The sequence below is a fragment of the Mesoplodon densirostris genome, chromosome 11 (assembly GCF_025265405.1).
Source record: "Mesoplodon densirostris isolate mMesDen1 chromosome 11, mMesDen1 primary haplotype, whole genome shotgun sequence".
Lineage (NCBI taxonomy): Eukaryota > Metazoa > Chordata > Mammalia > Artiodactyla > Ziphiidae > Mesoplodon > Mesoplodon densirostris.
The window spans coordinates 29838782-29864063 of record NC_082671.1 but is presented as its reverse complement, the minus strand read 5'-3'; the positions used below and the strand labels follow the sequence as shown (position 1 = coordinate 29864063).

Sequence of the window (25282 nt, the reverse complement as noted above, 5' to 3'; positions counted from 1 at the left end):
GTGTATAGAAGATGGGCAACTTCAGTGTTTTTCAGGCAACTTTTAAGCTGCAACCATGTAGTTTTCAAGTGGGGAAAATGCTGGGTTTTCCCAACTGTCCCCAGTTTCAAACTTGATCACACAGCATAGTTGGCTGCAGTTCCTGAATAGCTAAATAGACACATGGGACAAACTGGACGCTTCCATGAAGAAACTTTTGGAGCCAGGGATTTCTGCATGTGGTGAATTGCATTACCCAGGTAATGCAATTCCTGGTAATTAAGTAATTGCTAACTAGGTAATTACCCCTAGTTAGTCCTAGTTGACTTTGGACCTTCTAGTTAACCAGTAACATTGACCGTATAACTGTACTTTTTTCGGGCTGGACCTGAAGTCTAGTTTTCTCTTGCGGTAGGGAGATGTTAGGTATGAGTATGCAGATTGCATTTTAGGCATAGTGTTGTTTTCAATGCAGCTCAGATTCTGCACAGAGGGTGACCTGCCGTATAGGTAAGACTGACTTGAACTGAGTTCCTGAGGCTGTTTTAAATCTGTAGAAAGTGAGCTATCCAACCAAGATAGCAAGTACTTGCCCTTTGGTCTGCAAATAAAGAGTTGACCACAACTTTCTACTGGGCTTGAGGTTGCTCAGAAGGCACAGAAAAGACTCATGGTACACAGTCTTCTTCCAGGGAAGTTAGTGCACATGCAAGTGTTTTTTTGAGTCCTGAGACTAGAATTAAAGCACTCCATTGCCTAATGCTTCATGGAAAGAGCTGTACACCAAACTTTGCTGATGGGAAAAACTTTACCTTATCTTGAGCTAGAGGTCATGTATTTTTTTGCCCATTATCTAAAGAATGTGGTGGGAGGAGCTACTAGCAAGGAATTGAGACTACTAGTTTCTTAAGAGAATAGCCACTTTTCTTTGCAGAGGCGTTCCTGCAGAGATTAGAAGATGGGCAACGTCAGTATTTTTCAGGCAGCTTGGAAGCTACAACTATCTAGCTGTCAAATGGGGAAAATACTGGTTTTCCTAGCATTCCCCATTTTAAACTGGATCACACAGCATAGATAACTGTAGTTTTGGACTAGCTAAAAGAGACACATACGGCACACTGCACCCTTCCATGAGGAAACATTTGATGCAGGAACTTCTGTATGTGGTGAATTTCATTACCCACGTAATGTCCTAGTTAATCAGAGGTCACTTTGGATCTTCCAAATGCTCAGCAATGTTAACGGTAAACTGTACTTTTTTTCGGGCTGGACCTCAAGTCTAGTTTTTTCGCTTGTAGTGACAGATGTCAGGTATGAGTTCCTAGACTGGTTTTTAGGTACACTGAATTTTTTCAGTGCAGCTCAGAGTTCCACTCATATGGTAACCTGCAGTGAATAAGACTGGCTTGAAGTGTTTTCCTTAGGCTGTTTTATGGCTGTAGAAATCCAGCTATTCACTGAAGAAAACCATTTATTGCCATTCTCTCCTCATATAAAGAGTTGACCCCAACTTTCTACTTTGCTTGCTGATGCTCAGAAGCCACCGAAGTGACTCTTGGTACACAGTGCACTTCCATGGAAATTAGCGCATAAGAGAGTGTCTTATATGTCCTGAAAGGCATACTAGAGTTAAAGCGCTCCATTGACTAAGACTTCCTGGAAACAGCTGCACACTAAAGTTTGCAGATGGGAAAAACCATACCTTACCTGAAGGATAGATCACGTTTAGTTTCCCATTAGCTAAAGAGTGCAGAGGGAGGAGCTACTGGCAAGAAATTGAGGCCACCCAGTTTCTTACAAGAAAACTCACTTTTTGTCATAGAGGCATTCTTGCACTGAATAAAAGATGGGCAACTTCAGCGTTTTCAGGTAGCTTGGAGGCCGCAACTATCTAGCTCTCAAATGGGGAAAATTGTGGTTTTCCCAGCAGGTGCGAATTTCGAACTGGATCACCCAGCATATTTATCTGTAGTTTTTGACTAGCTAAAAGTGACACTTGGGACACACTGTTTCCTTCCAAGAATAAACTTTTGGACGCAGGGTGTTCTGCATGGGGTGAATTTGATAACTGTCTCGATGTCGTAGGTAGGCATAGGTGACTTGGATCCTCAAAATGCCTAGCAATGTTAAGGGTAAATCTGTACATTAATTCAGGCTGGACCTCAAGACTAGTTTCCAACTGACTTAGAGATACGTCAGGTATGAGTTTCCAGAATGAATTGTATGCACACTGTTTTGTTCAGTGCTGCTCAGTTTTCCTCACTGTGGCAAACCCACATTGTAGGAAGGAATGGCGAGAACTGTGTTCTTGAGGCTGTTATAAAGCTGTGGAACACTAGGTATCCAATGAAGAAAGCAGTTCATGGCCCTTCAGTCTACATATCAGTGTTCCCAACAATCTATTTCACTTGATGCTGCTGCAAAGCCACAGAAGAGACTTCCAGTCCACACTGTTCTTCCATGGTAATTAGTGAATAGGTGAGAGTCTTTAGTCCTGAGAGGCATACTAGAACTAAAACACTCCATTGACTCAGAGTTCATGGAAACAGCTGTACACCAAACTTTGCTGATTGGAAAACCTGGACCTTACCTTGAGGGTAGAGGTCACGTTTAGTTTGCCCATTAGCTAAAGTGTGTTTTGGGAGGAGCTACTAGCAAGGAATTGAGACCACCCTGTTTCTTATGAGAAAACACACTTTTCTTCACAGAGGCATTCCTGCAGTGAATAGGAGATGGACAACATCAGTGTTTTTTCAGGCAGCTTTGGGTAGCCACTAACTGGCTTTCCAAAGGAGACAATACTGGTTGCCAGTAGTCCTCAATTTCAAACCTGTTCATGCAGCCTGTTTACCTGTAGTTCCTGACTAGCTAAAAGAGACATTTGGTACACACAGTGCCCGTCCATGAAAAAACTTTTGGACGCAGGGAGTTCTGCATTGTTGAATTGCCTAACCATCTCAATGCCCTAGGTAGGCCTAGGTGACTTTGGATATTCCAAATGTCCAGCAGTGTTAAGGGTAAATCTGTACTTTCTTTCAGGCTGGACCTAAAGTCTGGTTTCTGACTGTGTTATAGATAAATCAGGTAAGAATTCCCAGAATTAATTATAGGCACATTGTTTTATTCGGTGCAGCTTAGATTTCATCACAGAGGTAAACCCGCATTGAATGTAAGACTGGCTAGAACTGGTTTCCTGAGGCTGTTTTTGAGCTGTAGAAAGTGAGTTATCTAATGAAGAAAGCAGTTCATGGCCCTTCATTCTGCACACAAAGAGTTGATCCCAAGAGTTTATTTCACTTGATGTTGCTCAGAAGCCACAGAAGTAACTTCAGTACATAGTGTTGTTCTAGGGAAATTAGTGTCTACGCGAGTCTCTTATGAGTCCATAGAGGCATATGAGATCTAAAGCACTGCATTGCCTAATGCTTCATGGACACTGCTGCACACTTAACTTTGTTGATGGTAAATACTGCACCTTACCTTGAGGTTACAGGTCATGTTTCATTTGTACATTAGCTTAAGAGTGTTGTTCGATGAGCTCTTAGCACAGAATTGCAAGCACTTGGTTTCTCTCAAATAAACTTGCTTTTCTTCACAGAATCATTCCTGCAGTGAATAGAAGATGGGCAACATCAGTGTTTTGTGGGCAGCTTTTATTTTTTTAAACATCTTTATTGGAGTATAATTGCTTTACAATTGTGTTAGCTTCTGCTTTATAACAAAGTGGATCAGCTATACATATACATATATCTCCTCCTTCTTGCATCTCCCTCCCATTCTCCTTATCCCACCCCTCTAGGTGGTGAAAAGCACCGAGCTTATCTCCCGGTGCTATGCAGCTGCTTCCCACTAGCTATCTATTTTACATTTGGTAATGCATATATATGTGCAAGCCACTCTCTCACTTTGTCCCAGATTACCCTTCCCCCTCCCCGTGTCCTCAAGTCCATTCTCTACATCTGTGTCTTTATTCCTGTCTTGCAGGCAGCTTTGAAGCCACAACAAAGTAGCCTTCAAATGGGGAAAATGGGGTTTCCCATCAGTCCCCAATTTCAAACTTGATCCCACAGCATATTTACCTGTAGTGTTTGACTATCTAAATAGACACATGGGACACACCAGACCCTTCCATGAAGAAACTTTACATTTAGTTGTTTCTCCAAAATATCTCAAACAGCTTATGCCAGCACTAGTTGTTCTAGTCTGTGAAATGGTTATTGAGCCTTTTCAACTGCTCCAGTTGAAGATAGGGAGATGTTCCAGACAGGGAAATAACCCCTTGCCTAAGAGTTCTCCTATCCTAGCTTGCGGGAAACACATCCACTTCCTAAATGGGAGCCCAGCATTTCGTTTTGCTCTGATCGGCGACTGTCTCTCCAATCTTGCCTCCAAGCCTGAGAGCTTCATGCAGCAAGCCAGTAACTTTTCCTGTGGTAGGTGTGCCTAGCTCTCCCCCATTTCACTAGCTCTTTTATTAGACAAGTTCCATATGCTGAAAGCCCAGTCTTTTAAATTATTTTTTGGGGATTATTTTAACATCTTTATTGGAGTATAATTGCTTTACAATGGTGTGTTAGTTTCTGCTTTATAACAAAGTGAATCAGTTATACATATACATATGTTCCCATATCTCTTCCTTCTTGCATCTCTCTCCTTCCCACCCTGCCTATCCCACCCCTCCAGGTGGTCACAAAGCACCGAGCTGATCTCCCTGTGCTATGCGGCTGCTTCCCACTAGCTATCTATTTTACGTTTGGTGGTGTATATATGTCCATGCCACTCTCTCACTTTGTCACAGCTTACCCTTCCCCCTCCCCATATCCTCAAGTCTATGCTCTAGTACGTCTGTGTCTTTATTCCCGTCTTACCCCTAGGTTCTTCATGACCTTTTTTTTTTCTTAGATTCCATATATATATATGTGTTAGCATATGGTATTTGTTTTTCTCTTTCTGACTTACTTCACTCTGTATGACAGACTCTAGGTCCATCCACCTCACTACAAATAACTCAATTTCATTTTATGGCTGAGTAATATTCCATTGTATATATGTGCCATATCTTCTTTATCCATTCATCTGTTGATGGACACTTAGGTTGCTTCCATGTCCTGGCTATTGTAAATAGAGCTGCAATGAACATTTTGGCACATGACTCTTTTTGAATTATGGTTTTTTCAGGGTATATGCCCAGTAGTGGGATTGCTGGGTCGTATGGTAGTTCTATTTGTAGTTTTTAAGGAACCTCCCTACTGTTCTCCATAGTGGCTGTATCAATTTACATTCCCACCAACAGTGTGAGAGGGTTCCCTTTTCTCCACACCCTTTCCAGCATTTATTCTTTCTAGATTTTTTGATGATGGCCATTCTGACTGCTGTGAGATGATATCTCATTGTAGTTTTGATTTGCATTTCTCTAATGATTAATGATGTTGAGCATTCTTTCTTGTGTTTGTTGGCAATCTGTATATCTTCTTTGGAGAAATGTTTATTTATGTCTTCTGCCCATTTTTGGATTGGGTTGTTTGTTTTTTTTGTTATTGAGCTGCATGAGCTGCTTGTAAATTTTGGAGATTAGTACTTTGTCAGTTGCTTCATTTGCAAATATTTTCTCCCATTCTGAGGATTGTCTTTTGGTCTTCTTTATGGTTTCCTTTGCTGTTCAAAAGCTTTTAAGTTTCATTACGTCCCATTTATTTCTGTTTTTATTTCCATTTCTGTAGGAGGTGGGTCAAAAAGGATCTTGCTGTGATTTATGTCATAGAGTGTTCTGCCTATGTTTTCCTCTAAGAGTTTGATAGTATCTGGCCTTACATTTAGGTCTTTAATCCATTTTGAGTTTATTTTTGTGTATGGTGTTAGGGAGTGTTCTAATTTCATACTTTTACATGTACCTGTCCAGTTTTCCCAGCACCACTTATTGAAGAGGCTGTCTTTTCTCCACTGTATATTCTTGCCTCCTTTATCAAAGATAAGGTGACCATATGTGCGTGGGTTTATCTCTGGGCTCATATGCTGAAAGCCCAGTCTTTAAGAAACTTTGTTCCTCTGGTGTGTAGGACTCATATTCACTTTCTGTATGGGAAAGAAAACTTCACCTGGATTTGAAAGGCCTTCACAACAGGTATGCCGTTGGAACATAGAGCTTTGCTTAGCTTTCAAAATACCTCCCCAAAGAGCAGTCTCACAGGTCTCTTACACACACAGTGATACTCCCTGCTATGCACTTCAAGGATACCTTCCACCGAGTGAAAGGACTCAGCGTGGAGTTGCTCTTTCGTGAGTACGGCAAGAAATAATGGGCCACATTCCTCACGTGAGAAACATGCTTAACGATGCCATCCTCATGTCTTTGCCTTCCAATGGATTTGGGCACACCTGGTTTAGCTCCACAGAACATGGGAAATACAAAGGCTAGATTAACATGTGTTGGGAGCCAATCACTACATACGGCACACAAAAAGGATAAATTCCCTTCCCAGAAGGAACACTGTTAGAGAAAATTTGTGCTGGTGAGAACGATCGCCTGCTGACTAAGGGGATACTTTTCCTTGTATACGTTTAGGGAGGACTTTGCTACTGTTACAGAGTCCAAGCTCGCTTTGCTCACCGCACTGACATGCCAATAAATTGTAGACGAGGCGTTGAGGCAAGGAATACGACTTTATTCAGAAAGCTGGCAGAGTGAGAAGCTTGCAGACTAATGTCTCAAAGTAACCATCTCATCAGGGTTTGGATTCTAGTTTCTTTTATAGCACAGAGAGGGGGAGGAAATGAGGAAGTAAAGTAAAAAGGCCTTAAGTTTTGCAAATATCCCCTGGAATGGCCAGCCTCCGGGAGGGGATGTGTTAATTTCTTTCTTGTAGCCATCCACAGGTGGACAGGGTCCGGATGTCTCCCTGAACATAGGCACTTTGGTTTAACATTCAGGCAGAGGGGCAGTGTTCCCCAAGGCAGGCCATTATGTATAAACAGTGTCTTTTTAGTGAACAACAGCAGTGGGAAGCAAAGCTTAAAGTAAAATAAACAGATCCTACATGTAGTCAGATTTGGCTCTTCCCTGTTACACTACTATTCTCCATGAGGGATGCATTCTTGAAGAAAGACTCAACACCACCTACTCCAACTCTAGCGGTTCTAGTCTGTGAAGCAAACCCCACCGTGCTTCAGGCACTTTGGTTAAGTTCGAGGCATGGGAACCACCCTGTGCTCTCACCCAGCTTGTGAGCAACACAACCATTTCCTAAATGGGAGCCCAGCCTTTCCATGCAGTCGGGCCGGTCATTCCCTCCTATTTGGCTGTGGAACACAGAGCCTCCATCCATCATTCCACTCGACATGAGAACTCTTATTTGTTCATGGCTCTCTCACACTGCATGAGGTACTCTAAATCCTCTGTCAATATCCCATTCCCTGACAGCATCAGGGAGGTGACTCATCCAGCATAGAAGGAACATGTACTTTTTCCTTATGGGAAAGAAGCCTTAGCCTGTATCTGAAATGCTTTCAATCTGCTTCACTTTTACAACTCAGAGCTTAACGTCCCTGGAAAGTACATCTAGAAACAGCAGTATGACAGAGCTCTAAAACAAGATACCACAAGCTTCACCCTTCATGTACCTACCTACCTCTTCCACTCAGTGAAATAACAGATTCCATCGTTGCCCTATCTTATGTGAATAAACAACTGGCTAAATTTCGTAGGTGAGAAACATGTTTCAATGGGCCCTCTCAAAGCCTTCGCCACCCAATTCCATGGAGTACCTTCGGCATAAGGTCACCATCACGTAAGAGCGGCCAGAGCTAGGTTTAAAATTTTGCCGTACACATTGCTACTGACTATGGTTCACACACCAGTCCTCCTTTCCCTTCACAGAGAGAACCCTGTTAGAAACCTCGTGTGCCAGTTACTTCGTGGCAAAGAGATCTGATGGCAAAGGGGAAACTCGTCATTTTGTATGGGTTACTGAGTACGTTGCTTGGATTCACTCGTGTGTACCGGTTTGGAAGAGCGACGCAGAGGCACCTGTACAAACACTCGTGTTACTAGCCTAAGAAATAAAACCCTAGGGGGTTCAGACAGAGGGTGAAGTCCAGGGCATTGCAACTTTGCTGTAGAGAAAAGTGCCCCCATGTAGCTTGTGAGATACGTGTGTTTCCTAAATGGGAAACAAGCCTTCCCATACACTCTGAGAGGCTTTACTAATCTTGAGCTTTGGCACACAGTGCTACAGGAGTAGCTTTCCATGAACTGTCAGAAAGATTCCTTTTGCATGTCCCTCCCCCATTACTCTAGATACTCCTAACCCCTCGGGACAAGTTCCCCAGCTGCACAAACAATCAGTCCCTAGAAACCCACATCCCTCTACCTTGCAAGAAGCACATACATTTGCTGTCAGGGAAGGAAGTCTCATCGTTAGCTGAAAGACCAGGAATCCCTTTCACCTTTAGAAGACAGGGGCTAAGCTACCATCAGGACCCTCTGGAAAGAGCACTATGTCAGAGCTCCTCAACAATATACCCCATGCTGTCACTTCCAGCACATCTTCCCCTGAGCGAAATCAGGCCGTAAGAGTCGTTTCCTGAGGTAAGCAACAACGGTGTCCATTACTTATCTTGAAACACGTTTAACCATGCCATTGAAAAGGCTTTCCCTTCGAGTTGAAGGGAGCGCACCTCGTTTAGCTCAACACCACATGGGATGGTTCATGCTTGATTTACAAGTTAATGGACAGGTCACGCTACCTCTATATAGATGACACTCAAGTGAGAACTTCCTGTCACACAAAGAACACTGTTCGAAAGGCTGTGTGCTGGTGACTTGTTGAAAAGATCTTCTGGTGCATGTGGACAATCTTCATGGTATACAGGTGACAGAGGCCTGATTGCTTCCATTCTCATGTGGTTGTTTCTCCAACAGGTTTCAAAGCAGCCTATGCCAGCACTAGTGGTACTAGTCTGTGAAATGGTTATTGGGCCACTTAGATGCTCGGGTTGAAGACAGGGAGACATTCCAGACAGGGAAACAACCCCATGCCTAAAAGTTGTCTCATCCCAGCTTGTGAGAAACAGAACCATTTTCTAAACGTGATACCAGACTTTCCATGTCCTCTGATAAGGCTTTCACTTCTCTCCATCCTCCAACCCAGAGAGAGCTCCACAGAGCTACTGGTAATGTATACAATGGTAAGGGTGTGGGTCTCTGCCCCATTTAATGAGCTCCGTCACCTCTTTGGTATGTGACAAGTTCCATGCCCTGAAAGCCCAATCTCTTTGAAACTTTGTTCCTCTGGCTTGTAGGACACACATACATTTTCTCTGTGTGAAAAAAAGCCTTAACCTGTATTTGAAAGGCTTTCACATCCAATTCACCTTTCAAACACAAAGCTTCACTTAGCTTTCAAATACATCTACAAAATGCAGTATCAGAGATCTCTTAAAGACATTGTAATACTTCTTGCTTCACACTTCATGGACACCTTCCACTTAGTGAATGGACATACTGTGGAGTAGTTTTTTCTTATGTACCATAAGAAACAAAGGGCCACATTCCTTACAGGAGACACATGCTTAGCAATACCACCTACAAATCTTTTATAAAGATTTTTTAAAAACATATTATTATATTATATAAACATATTAATATATTATTATTATATTATTATTAAATTATTAATTTAATAATGTTAAATTAATGTTATTATTATTAAACATATTAATAATATAAAACATATTATTTATATTATAAAACAAACCACTTCCAGTGGTTGTTGGCTCACGTTATTTAGCTCAACAGCACACTGGTAGTACAAGTGTTAGATTTACAGCTTTTGGGATCAAATCACTTCATACATCATAGAAAATGTTTAAATTCCCTTCACAAAAGGAACACTATTAGAGAAACTTCGTGTTGGTGGTATGTTGAAAGATCTTCTGCTGACTAAGGGGAAACTGTTGTATACATTTTTTTTTTTTGATGTGGACCATTTTTAAAGTCTTTATTGAATTTGTTACAATATTGCTTCTGTTTTTTATGTTTTGGGTTTTTGGCTGTGAGGCATGCGAGATCTTAGCTCCCCATCCAGGGATTGAATCTGTACCCCCTGCACTGTAAGACAAAGTCTTAACCACCGGACTGCCAGGGAAGTCCCTCGTTGTATACTTTTTTTTTTTTTTTTTGCGGTACGCGGGCTTCTCACTGTTGGGGCCTCTCCCGTTGCGGAGCACAGGCTCCAGACGTGCAGGCTCAGCAGTCATGGCTCACGGGCCTAGCCACTCCGTGGCATGTGGGATCTTCCCGGACCGGGGCACGAACCTGTGTCCCCTGCATTGGCAGGCAGACTCTCAACCACTGTGCCACTGTGCCCCTCGTTGTATACATTTTAATGAGGACTTTGCTACGACTCTCCATTAGCGACTCATTCTTGAAAAAAGACTCAATGTAGCCTACCCCAACTCTAGTGGTTCTAGTCTGTGAAGTGAACCACGACCTGCTTCAGGTCCTTGGGTTAAGTCCCAGACATGGAAACAACCCTGTGCTCTCATCCATCTTGTGATAAACACTTTCATTTCCTAAAAGGGAAAGCAGCTTTTCCATGCACTCTGACAGGCCATTCCCTCCTACTTGGCCGTTGAACACAGAGCAACCATCCATCATTCCAATTGATGTGGGAAAGCTTTTTTCCCCAAAGCCTTCTCAGTTGGAAGGTGAGCTCTTCTTGCCTGAAGTCTGTTTCTTTTGTATTTCTTGATAAAATTTTCACATAAGAGACCTTTAAAAGGTCATTGGATTTAATTACAAATACTATGATTTACTGTATTAGAGGACCATATTAGAAGTCAATATTCTAAAAACTTACTGCCCCCACCTAAACTTATTTTAGGAAAGCTTTTTTAGCTCTTCAAAAGTAACAACCCCGACTTCCTATACATAAACAGAGAGACTATACAACTATAATCAAGATGATTCCTAGGCAGGTAATGGCAGAGGAACTTTTATCATATTAACTGTTCCACAGATTGTTTAACTTAAAAAGAAAAAAAAAAAACCTATTTAAAGGCACTGAAGAAAAAACAAAAGGAGTCAAGAACTGGACAGGATTTGATCACTGAAAGATCTCACTTGGTGCGATCCACATTTATAATGACTTTTCCCTTGAGGACACACCCTAGTCAGAAAACTGCAATATCATTGATTTGAGGTGTGAGAGAATGCAGTTTAGGGCTGTTAGAGTAGTTATAAATTAAGAAGGGAAATCCCAAGAAGGAGGGAGTCAAAGAGGGGAAACTCCCAAATCTGTGTGTAAGTCCTCGGCTGATCTCTGCGATGCATATAAGCAGCGGAAACTCCAAGAAGCCCAGTGGAAAGCAAGAGCTGGAAGTCTGAAAACAGAGCAGGGATCTCTACTCCTTAACAGAAGGGATCAAAATTTGGGATTTCAGTCCTGCCAAGTTAAAAGTGTTTGGCAAACACTTTGAGCTTTCTACAGACCTGGACTAGAAGAAACACAAGCCTCCACATGTTCAAGATGATCAGCCAGTAATTTAACTGCCTTCCACTATTATTAGAATAAAATGAAGATAGTCATCCAGGTTAATGATGGGCACTTATTATAGATACTTAAAAATATTATTCAGTTCTATTATCTCAAGAAGACTTATAAAGTGTGAAAAGAATCTAAAAAAGAATGAATATATGTATAACTGAATCGTTTTGCTGTACACCTGAAACTAACACAACATGGTAAATCAAATATACACCAATACAATTAAAAAAAAAAAAGAAGACTTATAAAGCGTAGACTTGGTAGGTGGTAGACAGGGTAAAATGGCTACTAGCACAGAGTGAATGAAAGAAAAAAGCCACTGGTACCCAGTCTAGAATAAGAGAATGTGTTAAACAGACATAATAAGTTATAAAATATTATAAAACATGAATTTATTTAGAAACAAAATGAAACTATAATACTTGAACAAACTTTTTAAAAAGGTCTTTCATTCTTATAAAGAACAGGATTACTTAAAAATCAGTTTTAAATGACATGAACCACAATATAATTTTAGAAGTAAAAAACATTTTACATAATGGTATCTGACAAAAACAAAACTTAAAAGCATCTAGAATATATATTTATAGACTTTTTTTTTTTTTTTTTTTGGCGGTACGCGGGCCTCTCACTGTTGGGGCCTCTCCCGTTGCGGATCACAGGCTCCGGACGCGCAGGCTCAGCGGCCATGGCTCACGGGCCCAGCCGCTCCGTGGCATGTGGGATCTTCCCGGACCGGGGCACGAACCCATGTCCCCTGCATCGGCAGGCGGATTCTCAACCACTGCGCCACCAGGGAAGCCCTTATAGATTTTTTTAAAAGATCAAACTTTTCCAGTCAAATTGTTCTGAAAAATTCCAAAGTATGTCATGTTTAACCAACAGTTTGCTTCCAAATAGGAGTCTCCTTGGAGAAACTAAGTATCAATTTTCAAACAACTATGCTCCCCTATTTGGTTGCTGGAATCATTCTGATTAAAACAAAGATCTTTACCTCAATGTAAATTAATATGGCTAAAGACGCCAATCCTGAGTTGTTTTCTTTTTTCTCCATTAAATTCACTAGTATACATACATATCACTTTGAAGCACCATCAAAAACAGAAATGGAAGACACAATAGCAGATGGAAGATTATCTACCTCTGGAAGAGCCAAAATTAACGTAGACTTCATTTTCCTGATCTATAAAGGAATATAACCACATTCTCCATGATTATTTCTCTTTCTAAAATGCTACATATTTGAAGGCAGACTTTGTGCCCTTCCTCCCGTCCCCTACATCCCCCCACCAATTTATAGTAATTAACATGGATTCTGGAGTCGGCTTGCCTAGGTTTGAATCCCAGCTCAGCCAGTTATTTTGTGATCTTGGACAAAATACTTAAACTCTACTCAGTTTCCTAATGTGTAGAGTGGGGATATTAACAACAGTACTGATCCACAGAGTTGTTATGAGGCATAAATAAGATAATGTGGGTAAAGCACTTAAAACAGTGACTGATACAATGTACATGAGTTTTCAAATTTGTCATCACCATCATTCACTGCTTATGGGAAGAGATCATGACTATGCCATATGAAGAAAAGAATGTCATATGGGAAGATATATTAGGTTAAATCACCAAATATATGAGTACAAAACACAAAAATGACTTTTTAAACATTTACCTTAGCTTCATACAATTCAGGAAACATTTAAAAAAATATTTTAATAAACAGACATGGATGCTATAAAATACTTTGTGGACCAAAACTTCAAGCTATAGAGAAAAGTTAACTCAGACAATAAGTTTAAGTACAAAAACACCTGGAAATGTAGCACAGCATCACCACCTAGTGGATACTGCATTAAAAAATCTTACAGATGGTGCTTGCCCTACTTATTTGTAAGGAGAAAAGCTTTTCAAATAAAAGCACATTCTCTTCACGAATGTAATGGGGATTACAAAATAGAAAATAAATTATTTTAATAGCAGTACTGTCCAGCACTATAGCTAAAATACCGCCTACTAGGTCTGTATCTCGAATTTGTTTCTAAAACAAGGGAACAGAGTTAGAAGTAGTTTCTTTTTTCAGAAATTTAAAATGTCAAAGTCACCATACAAGCCACCAGATATACTTCACCATGACTTAGCAATTAATGCACAAAATATTACCCATAAAAAACTTAGGAATTTCAAATCACAGTGTTGTAAGTTACCTTAAAAAGCCATTTTAGTCTATCTACTTGCTACCTGAATCTCTTCTGAAGCATCCTTGATAAATAGAATCTTGGCTCCAGAGAGTATAGGTAAACTTATTGTTTTTCTCGGTCCATTCCCCTGCAGAGACTAAACAGTTAGAAAATGTATGTTTTTCATGAGTTGAAATCTGTTGGCCTTTGGTTTACAGGTGTGAATAGTCCAATCCTTCCAAAGAATTATTCCTCAACTATGAGATCTTACAAAGTCATGGAATCTCTGCTCTTCCAAGTTAAACATCCTATATATTCTTTTAGCTATTTCTCTTCAACAGAACTATAAACACTCATCATCTGTTCATGCTCCTTTAAACAGTTCTATCATTTCTAAAAATGACTGCATTCAACATAAAAAATAATATGCCATGAGTGGTCTGGCTAATGCAGAGCAAGGACAGATTACCACCTCTCTCTCCATATTCTACTTCTTTTAAGGAAAAACTTTCATGGTGAGGCAGAGTAGCAGCTAAAAACTCACAGGCTCGGAAGTCAGACCAATCTATGTTCTTAAGTAGTTGACTGATGCAAGTTACCTGATGTGTTTGACTTTTAGTTTCTCCAGCAGTCAAACAGAAATCAACATCCACCTCGTATAAATAAGATCAAATAAGACAGTATTTGTAAATCAGCCAGTATAATGCCTAGCACACTATAGGTGCTCAATAAATAATAGCAATTATTATTATTATTTTTCCTCCCTCTTCTTCATTTTGCATATGCCACACACACACATATATGGTTCAACTGAACTGAAATGACTTAAGTTTCAGTGGAAAATCAATGCAATGTATAATATTTTTCTCATCAGAAAAATACAGTATCTCTATTGGTCTGATGGTGGTGCAGAGTTCAAATAAAGTAATATTAAATTCATCAAATGCTCATTTTTTTCAAAGCACAATATAAGGATATTTTGGATTACTTCACTGTGACAAAATTTCTTATCATAGAAATAATTTCCAAATAGTAAAGAATTTAGTGTTGGATTTAGGAATACGTGTTAACAAATATATCCTCCATTTATCCATTTTTTATAATTTTCTCAGCTATACAGGTTTTAGTATATTGGAAATGTTGTCTTGTTGTCAACATTTAAATACATTAAAAAGTACCCTAAATAACAGTTATCCCTAAAGTAGCAAAATTCACCAGAAGTAAAACAACATAAACTATTCATAATTGGTTGAAAACTCTTTGCCCTTAAAAGTTTGATAATGATCAAGAATTCTGCTGCTATTATAATGGTCGATAGTAAGTTATTTTTCTTATTTTAAATAAACAGCAATAGTTTTGAAATCACATCCTATTATAAAAACAACACATATTTTCAAGTAAATACGTGTGTAAGTATTAAACACTAGAGTAAATTAAAAAATTTAAAACTAGGTCAGGAAACTTAGGCACAAAAGGGTTAGAATGTCTCACTATCAAATATGTGATTTATTTCCTGAAGTTAGTTTATGGTTATATATCATAGTGCTTCTAGGATGTTCACTTCATTCCATACTAAAAAAACTTCATTCAGCATACATTTACTCAATATTTATTATATGACATATTTATGAACTTTATGGATATACAGCAGGGGTTGAACTCTTTTTGAAATAAGGCTAGACAGCACTGACTTAAGACAAATACTATTCTCATTTGAAGGGAGGACCAAAGATTAAATCACTTGCCTTATCGATTCCAAAACCACAATCAAATACAGAACTCCTATGCTTTTTCTAGTCCATGGTTCTTAAGTCATATTTAAATTTCCACTAAAAAAAACTTATTCATATTACTTGCATGATGCTTCTTTCTTGTTTTACTTTTTAATGAAATTCTAATTATTTTAAAAATAATAAATGCTCTCTAACCTAATGAACTTGAATTGATTTCTTTATAGAAATATTTTACTTGAAAGTGAGCCTAAAGTAATAGTCCCCTATTTAGAGGGTACAGATAAAAATTGAGTATCTCTTTTCTTCCTTTCCTGGTCATCAGACAATTATAAAGAAAAAAAAATGTCAAGCCCAGTGGTGGTTGAATTCAAACTAGAAATACACTACATTATTTATTAGAAATAAACGGAATTAAGCCATTTTTATTAAGGTACGTTGTGACAGGCTAAGCACATTCCTGAAATAACTTTAAGAAGAAGGAGGAAGAGACCAGAAAGCTAACACAATTTCCCTTGCCAAAATGACATGCTATGCTTAAACTAAGGAATGACTGTATCAATATTTCCATATAATTTACATACATAGATGCATTAGAAAATATTTCTAGGTATCCACTAAAAGAAAAATATAAATAATATGTGAGGAAACACAACACATTGGAACCTTCTAATGCTATATAAAGATAATACTCTGTATCTACAGAATTTCATACAAGGTAGAAAAAGTTCAAAAAGATGTATTACTGGGCCTAAAAAACTTATGGACCAAATCTTTTTATGATATTCTTTAAAATAACCCCATTTAGGGCTTCCCTGGTGGCGCAGTGGTTGAGAGTCCGCCTGCCGATGCAGGGGACACAGGTTCGTGCCCTGGTTCGGGAAGATCCCACATGCCACGAAGCGGCTAGGCCCGTGAGCCATGGCTGCTGAGCCTGCGCGTCCGGAGCCTGTGCTCCGCAACGGGAGAGGCCACAAGAGTGAGAGGCCCGCGTACCGCAAAAAAAAACCAAAACACAAAAAACCATTTACAGACTTTAATAACAATAACTGCAAGGCCCCACAGGGCCTCTAGCTTATCAATACTTGTTTTTGTTTTTTTTTAAAGAATTACCTTCTAATCAAGATTCATTTAAGTCTAATTTTTTAAAAAATAATATCAAACATATCTATTTGGTAACTCTTGAAAAATATTCAAAACATATATAACTTCAGGATGTTTCTAAAAGCAGCTCTGTAGAGCACCTTTTAATTCACAGCATTCCAAAAGATCTCTTAAAAGGGCAGGGACTCAACACTTAAAAATGAATTAGAACAATGATTCCTTTAATACATGGAGTAGAATAGTTTCCTCCTTCTTGTCAGACTAGAGAGAAAAAGGTTTTTTTTTTTTTGTCTCAGAAATATGCCTAAAAAACAAAAGCCTTGCACCAATGGTATCAGACAAGAAATTTGTTTTTCCTAAATTGCACATTTTGGGGAGAATTTTGACTTCATATCTCCATTATAAAATAACTATTTGAGTGTGCTTTCTTGTCTAATTAAAAAAAAGTTTCGGTAAAAACATTTGTCCTACAGTCACTGTTACAACTAAAGAGTAAATCTACTTTCTAAGCACTAAATAGAGTACTGCTTGGCCCCAAAGAGTGTGTAAAACCAAAGACTTTACATTTACTACTCAAGACTACACTTGTATTTTTACCTGTGCATAATTTTATATTTGCAAATGAACAGTACCTTCCAAATCCACTCATTAATGAAAATCCAGAGAAAGCATAATCCAACACTTAAGACAGTTCACACAGTTATTGAAAAGTTTACAAATGTAAAACTGGATTAAAAAATGAATTCTAGTCACAGTTCTAAGTTCACATGTCAACGTTAGCATATCCAAATAATACTTCTCAGTAAGGGAATGACAACCCAATGAATGTACTCCAAATAGCAGACACAAAATCCAAAATTAATCCCCCCAAATCCTACCCAAGCATTTGTTCCCTAATCTACAAAATAAGACTAGATCAAATAATTTCTAAACTTCCTTTAAATTCTAACATTTTTTGGATAATGGAATCAAATACCAGTTACTTTTAGTTTTATAATTATGTGACCCTGCAAGTCACTTGTTTTTAACCTCTCTGAAAAGATGCAATTTTATTTAAAATATCTCAGCAAAAATTTATTTCCTACAAGTTTTATGAAATTTATTGTAAAATCTCCTTTGGTAACTTTGGTGGGTTAGAAAGTGCCCCACAAAAAGATAGGTCAACTTGGAACCTGTAAATATGACCTTATATGGAAAAAGAGTCTTTGTAGACATAATTAAGTTAAAGATCTGGACACACAATTATCCTGGATTAGGGTGGGCCCTAAATCCACAGACATTGTCCTTGTAAGAGAAAGAAGATGAGAGGAAGGCCATGTGAAGACAAAGGCAGATACTGGAGTAATACATCTATAAACCAAGGAACACCATGGACTGCAGAAGGTAGGAGAGAAACATGGAATGGATTCTCTTTTACAGCCTCCAAAAGCAACTAACACTGCTAACATCTTAATTTTAGGCTTCGTAGGCCTCCAGAATTCTGAAATTTTTTTTTTTTTTTTTTTTTTTTGCGGTACGCGGGCCTCTCACTGTTGTGGCCTCTCCCTTGCGGAGCACAGGCTCCAGACGCGCAAGCTCAGTGGCCATGGTTCATGGGCCCAGCCGCTCCGCGGCATGTGGGATCTTCCCAGACCAGGACACGAACCCGTGTCCCCTGCATCGGCAAGCGGACTCTCAACCACTGCGCCACCAGGGAAGCCCTGAAATTTTTTTTAAGCCGCCAAATTTGTGGCAATTTGTTACGGCAGCCAAAGGAAACTGATAGAGTAGTGTATTTCAGAAAGAAAACCCCTTTTAAAAGGTATTATCATCAACACAATTTATCTTTGCCCATGATATATTTCATATTAGGAACAGGGAAAGGACTTCATCATTTCTAGATTTTTAACAAAAATCAACAACTTGATTCTTAGATAAACACAGAAGAGCCTCTATTTTATAACATTTACTATCTATGTGAGTCTATTTTACCTTATGATTGAAATTATATTTACTAAAATGTTAAACAACTTTTCAATCAATAATATAACCTAATCATTTGTAAATATTTTTCAAAGACTTTGCTACTGTTTCTGATGAGAATTAATAAATAAACTTGTATACAAAAAAGTTTCCAAGCTTTTTGAGTGGCCAACAGTATCAAAGAAATATCATGAGATAGCTATGAATAATTTTAATTTCCCATCATTATTCAGGCTTATGGAGCAAGTCTTAAACTTTTCTCAGTTCTTTACCATTTAACTTCCTTGGGTCATAGATAGATAGATAGATAGATATACATATACATATATGTATATATATATACATATTTCACATATATATATATTAAAATACATATTTCTGATATTTAAAGCACAAAAAATCTGATGTGATCTGCGGATCACCATGGTGCCTAAAAGAAATTTAAAAATTTCTACTTAGTTTTCATTATGGAAATAGTCTAAATAATAAGTCTATTTTTACAGTTCAAGATGTTTCTGATATTACCACATAAACCTCTGAATGTCCTGACTATTTGGCCACTGAAAAGTCTTATTCAGAAAGATATAAAAAGTTAGGAAATTCACAACTGCATAGCAACCCAGCTCACAAACAAGTCTGGATGTAGGTGGCAGAGGTATGTTAAGCCTATAAATAACATAGGGTAAAATGAAGTAACGAAATTCTAGCAGTTTCTGAGGTACTATAACGGTGAATAAGCATATGAAAAACATTAAATTCCAGAATATGGACTTTGATTTCAATGAGTCAGCGATACTCCAACCAGCAAATATATAAACTGGAACTAACAAATATTTCACAATTTCATATCTTTGAAAAACTCTTTTCCACACATAGAATGTATAATGTCTATTATCTGCTAGCAAGTATTTATGAGCATAAGTAAATTTCCAAACTAAAAATATGGAGACTAAAGTAATCACAAAAAACTGAATTCTCCGTTTCCAAACTAAGCAAAGAAAAGACCTGATTTTCTTAAGAGACAGTAGGTGAGGAAAGGAAAAAAAGAGAGTAAAAGAGAAAAAGTAGAATAGCTGAGGAAAGTGTAGGCAGGCTTCATGACTACTACGATCACCAATAACAATTCCACCATTAACTACCACAAAAGCACAAAACAGAAACATTAAAAGGATGTAGGGCCAAGTCAAAAGGAAAAGCATACTCAAGTTCTTAAAGGACATGGAATAAGCCAAAAGGAACTGAAGAATTTTCCTGAATTCTGAAAATGGTCCTTTAATAGAGGGAAGCCTCTCTTCTTTCTTCTTTAGTAGCTCAGTTTTCCAAGCTTCAGTCAACTTTTGTGCAATGACGTTTCCTGCGCAGAAGATAGCCCAGATGATATTTGTTTGACGAAACATGAAGCCACAAAATCCAAGCAAGGCTGAAGTTTTATGATTTCCATAAAGACACATCAAGTAGGCAAAAAGAGTAAAAAACATGGATCCTGCTTCTGTATAATAAAGGAAGTTAAAAAAATAGAGTGTGGGAAATACTGCTAATGTTAATGTTGACAAGATTCTCTGGATACTTGAGGCAGCCTACAAGAAGAGAAAACACAGTTCACAATAAAACAAATAGGCTGTTTCTGCTGAGCTAACGAACTAAAAAACAAAAAACTGCCTGAGTTAACTTACTTTAAAAAATTATTCAACACTAATGTTATTTCTGGCTTTGCAAAAACACAGTATGTATTTATAAGGGCACTTTCTGATACTTTTTAGTTACACCTAGCAGTTTGGAAACCAGTAAGACAATACATGTGTGTGTCAAAGCCTACAATACTTTGAATCACTCAACAAATAGTTAAGGAGTTATTGTGTGCAAGACAATGACCTCAGTTCTATGGGGAACACGGAGACAAATGGGACACAGTGCAGGTGGTTCCATTTCAGTGAGCTTATCTTCGTGCCTTCCATAAGCATTCACTTAGCCATCATCACCAATTTCTTTTAAAGATATCCCTTCAAAACTGTGCAGTAGAGAGAATATAAATATATATATAACATTTATACCACCCTACACAATGATCTTAGTATTTTATGATGAAATTACAGGGATCTTCCTGAAAATAGTGGGCCTAGTCTAAAGTTTTAAACATCTTCTTTTGGGCTGATAGTCTCAGGCAGAATTTGAAAGTATTCTTATCTCCTTGAATCCTATCATCCAGTTAATCTAAATCACCAAGACAGACCATACCTTGATTAAAATTAAGGGTTGTCCATCACCCATTAGATGAAGTTTCAAATGCTTTCCGTGACATAAAAATATATTCGTGACTTCTCCCCTACCTTCTTCTACAGCCTTCTGCAGCCTCATGTCCCTGTACTTCAAAATCTTATAATTCCAATAGCAATTCCCTGTGTCTTGTTGTTTAATGCCTTTCTACTTTTGCTTATGCTGTTAATCCTGTCAGGATTCATTCCCATCCTACAGTCCTATTTGTCATCAAGATTCAGCTCAGGTACCATCTTCTCTGTGAAGCCGTATCCAATGCTACCCACACCTCTCCCTCCCAGTCAGGGTGCAACAAGTGCTCCTCTGCTCCTTCTCTGTATCCTCATAGCGTTTTATAGCTATTGCTTTCTCATAATTTACACTATTGAAATCATCTCTTTAAGCTAAAAGTACCTATTATAATGAATATTTATTGATTCCTTACTATATACCAGGCAATATTCTAAGCACCTTCCATTTATTAAGCTCTTCTACTCTTCAGAACAGTCCTATGAGGTAGAGTCTATATTTTTCCCATTTAACAGACGAAAACAAGGAGTCACTAAGGGGTAACCTGCAAAGTAACACAATTAGTAAGTGGATAGAATTCAAACCCAGGTAATCCACCTCCAAGGTCTGCATTCTTAAATCATAAAAAATTGCGTGGGGGCTTCCCTGGTGGCGCAGTGGTTGACAGTCCGCCTGCCAATGCAGGGGACACGTGTTCGGGCCCCGGTCCGGGAAGATCCCACATGCCGTGGAGCGGCTGGGCCCGTGAGCCATGGCCGCTGAGCCTGCGCGTCCGGAGCCTGTGCTCCGCAATGGGAGAGGCCACAACAGTGAGAGGCCCGCGTACCGCAAAAAAAAAAAAAAAAAAAAAAAAAGTTGCTTGGTAACGTCTGTTTCTCCTAATGAAGATATAAGTTTTATAAGAAAAAGACTGTGTCATTTACCTCTGTAATCTCAGTGCTTAGCATACTGAGATATTTACTGAACTGGTTTAATTCATGAAAATTTATAGATTTTATAAATAAGTAAGAGTAACTGAAGTATTTAAACACAAATATCTTCGAAAATGGGGGTAGGGGACTTGCTTTATCTTTACAAAAGATACACAAATATTAAATGTTAAATACATTTTTCACCAAATTTCATAAAACAAATTCACCATAATTGTGGAATTGACTGTACATAAACTTAAATATAATAAATTATTTTGAAAACAAACCTTGTGCCTGGGTTGCACCTTGCGGAGAAGCAAATATAGTAAATAGAAGTTGCCAACACTGAAGAGAAGATTAACAAATCTGAGCATTCCAATGGAGCAGACAACGTGTTCCGACCATCCAAAGATCCAACTGGCAGGTTTGACCACTCCAACTGACAGCAGGTATAAGCCAGGTAATGTAGTAATCATGGGGTCCCACTTAAAAAAAAAGGTCAACAATGAAGCAAAAGCAAGAGGATAGGACTGACTGATAGGACTGACACAGAGATGTCATCTTTACCAAAAATCAGGCATTTTGCTAAGTTATCCTAAGTCACAGTTAAATGAGCAAATCAGATGCCTCCTCTAAAGAAAAGTTTATCTTATGTTTTGTCCCTGTACCTGCTTTGTGATTGTTAAGGTACAAGCAACCAGTAAACAACAACTTAAACTCAGTTTCTATTTTCCAAGATACACTCTTTGGAGGGCCTGTAATTTGGTGATTGAATTGCAAATGCTCCAGTTTTAAAAAGCCTGGAATCATCCGCTGGAACTCGGATGGATTTAGAGAAAAAAATGTTTAAAGAGATTAAAGCACAGGATCCATAATGACAACTACAATGTAGAGAGCCATGAATTGTGCTAAATCCTCTGTATATAATCCTGCAACAAGCCCTATAGTAGATACTATTTTACTATCATTTTCAGATGAGTAACCTGAAACTCAGAAAATTTCCAAGCGACATGACTAGTAAATAACAGTGCCAAGATTTAAAATCAGGTCTTTCTCTAACTATAGACTTTATATTTCTAACCACTACTCTACAATGACTTCACCAGAAGAGAAGGATAATATGTCTGTTTTTATCCATATCTACACAACTATGTAGCCAAATATATACTCAGACATGCTGGCACTTCACTGGCTGCCAGTTTATCCAGTTAACAGAAGGTTGCTAAAAACACCAAGGATGGAATTAATGTAACTTGTCACTTCTTAGTAGCTGAAGATTCCCCCCTCCCCCTCCTATCAGACTCCCAAAATACACAGTGAGATGCTTGACAGGTGAGCTAAAGTGAAATTTTCTGACATTTCCTAGGAGCAATCCAATGCCTCTAATCCCGGGATTGGCAAAGAAAAACCAGGACAGCTTTCATCATTAGCCAAAAAGAGGGGCAGTAACTCAGTTCCCCATTAGTTAATCTCCCAGAGCTTTTCTTGCTAGGAGACAGATCTGCTGTTTATTCATTCATTTAGCAAATATTTTACAGATCTTAGAGACAGGAACAAAAGATTACCCAGTTCCTTTCCTGTTTGGAGTGGAGGGAGCTAAGGATAAAGGTAGGAGAAATTAGAACTGGGGCCAGCTCTTCCCTTTCTAGCCTGTCCGAGGGTGCAGACAGGTTGGGGACCCCACCTGCGAGAGGGAGAAATGGCCCTCACAGTAGCGCTGTGCCTGCGGCAGGTGGAAGATCTCGTCCATGTAGGGCTCTCGCAGCGCCCGGCTGAAAGCAGAGAAAAGGAGGCAGGACACTAAAAAGGTACAGCTCAGGGCTGCCGAGAAATAGTAACCCTCTAGCTGCGCCATTCCTGCCCGCATAGTCAATAATCTAGTCCTGGAAAATATGTGCGGGATTCTCAGGTCCCCAAAGTCGAGCTTGACATTCGGGCTCGAAACGGCCGCGCAAGGAGGGACTGGCCGGAGGGAACTGAGCATAGCCGGAAGGCAAAGGATGCTGGGAAGAGCGGACCCTGAGCTTCCGGAAGGGTCGGGTCACTGTTTTCCGAGCGAGGAGTTTAGGTAACGCACCGGACCGTTGCCCTGTCAATCACGTTACGCAGAGCGCACTGAGTGGTCAGAGCAGCCGGAAGGGGCAGACCTCGGGGGATCTGAGGGTGCTGGAGTTGCGCAGCTTGTTGCTTTGAAATGAAAGCAGGGGCTTATCCTGAAGGTCTTTGTTGGCTTTTTTCCTGCTGTTCCCACTTCTTACCAGAAGGTGGCGCCATTTCCCCACGTTTGCAATCCCCAAGCTCTAAAAATTTGCACCTTCCCCCGCCCAGGTTATTTTTTTCTCTCAAGTGATCTGAATTACTAAAACATTCAGTTCCAAGGCATTTGATTTCATCAACTTTGGAGGGTGGGAGGGGGAGTGTTGGTTGTGGAAGTTTCAGATTAAAACTTGAAGGTCCAGAGAGACCCTTTACTGCTGAATGAACTTTACTAAGTCATTTTTAGATTAAAAGAGAGCTCTTTACAGTGTGGTACTGGCATAAAAACAGAAAGATAGATCAGTGGATCAGGATAGAAAGCCCAGAGATAAACCCACGCACATATGGCCAACTTATCTTTGATAAAGGAGGCAGGAATGTACAGTGGAGAAAGGACAGCCTCTTCAATAAGTGGTGCTGGGAAAACTGGACAGGGACATGTAAAAGTTTGAGATTAGATCATTCCCTAACACCATACACAAAAATAAGCTCAAAATGGATTAAAGACTTAAATGTAAGGCCAGAAACTATCAAACTCTTAGAGGAAAACATAGGTAGAACACTCTATGACATAAATCACAGCAAGATCCTTTTGGACCCACCTCCTAGAGAAATGGAAATAAAAACAAAGATAAACAAATGGGACCTAATGAAACTTCAAAGCTTTTGCACAGCAAAGGAAACCATAAACAAGACCAAAAGACAACCCTCAGAATGGGAGAAAATATTTGCAAATGAAGCAACTGACAAAGGATTAATCTCCAAAATTTATAAACAGCTCATGCAGCTCAATAGCAAAAAAACAAACAACCCAATCCAAAAATGGGCAGAAGACTTAAATAGGCATTTCTCCAAAGAAGATATACAGACTGCCAACAAACACATGAAAGAATGCTCAACATCATTAATCATTAGAGAAATGCAAATCAAAACTACAATGAGATATCATCTCACACCAGCCAGAATGGCCATCATCAAGAAATCTAGAAACAATAAATGCTGGAGAGGGTGTGGAGAAAAGGGAACACTCTTGCACTGCTGGTGGGAATGTGAATTGGTACAGCCACTATGGAGAACAGTATGGAGGTTCCTTAAAAAACTAAAAATAGAACTACCATACGACCCAGCAATCCCACTACTGGGCATATACCCTGAGAAAACCATAATTCAAAAAGAGTCATGTACCAAAATGTTCATTGCAGCTCTATTCACAATAGCCCGGAGCTGGAAACAACCTAAGTGTCCATCATCGGATGAATGGATAAAGAAGATGTGGCACATATATACAATGGAATATTACTCAGCCATAAAAGGGAACGAAACTGAGTTATTTGTAATGA

General features: G+C 39.0%; 1 protein-coding gene across 3 annotated transcripts; it reads right to left on the bottom strand.

The window, feature by feature from the left end:
* Positions 1-3214: 3214 nt before the first annotated feature.
* ALG10 (ALG10 alpha-1,2-glucosyltransferase) lies at positions 3215-23670 on the bottom strand. 3 transcript variants are annotated; one of them, XM_060112377.1, is made up of 3 exons: positions 23371-23641; positions 21974-22171; positions 3215-3585 (listed from the first exon to the last, which is right to left on the bottom strand). In XM_060112377.1, the coding sequence occupies exons 1-3, from the start codon at positions 23551-23553 to the stop codon at positions 3580-3582; spliced, it is 387 nt and encodes a 128-aa protein (XP_059968360.1). In that variant the 5' UTR covers positions 23554-23641; the 3' UTR covers positions 3215-3579. The 3 variants fall into 3 exon arrangements, with proteins under 3 accessions (XP_059968360.1, XP_059968358.1, XP_059968359.1); XM_060112375.1 differs by lacking the exon at positions 3215-3585 and adding an exon at positions 16421-20069 and having other exon boundaries at positions 23371-23670; XM_060112376.1 differs by lacking the exon at positions 3215-3585 and adding an exon at positions 16421-20069 and having other exon boundaries at positions 23397-23477.
* Between the last annotated feature and the right edge of the window lie 1612 nt (positions 23671-25282).

Excerpts from the sequence above, each read along its gene's own strand:
- ALG10 (XM_060112375.1), bottom strand. The coding sequence starts at position 23,670 with ATGCTCAGTTCCCTCCGGCCAGTCCCTCCTTGCGCGGCCGTTTCGAGC. Across the intron at positions 22,172-23,370 it reads GCCATTTCTCCCTCTCGCAG|TGGGACCCCATGATTACTAC; the intron begins GTGGGGTCCCCA and ends TTTTTTTTTAAG. Across the intron at positions 20,070-21,973 it reads AGGTGCAACCCAGGCACAAG|GCTGCCTCAAGTATCCAGAG; the intron begins GTTTGTTTTCAA and ends CTCTTCTTGTAG.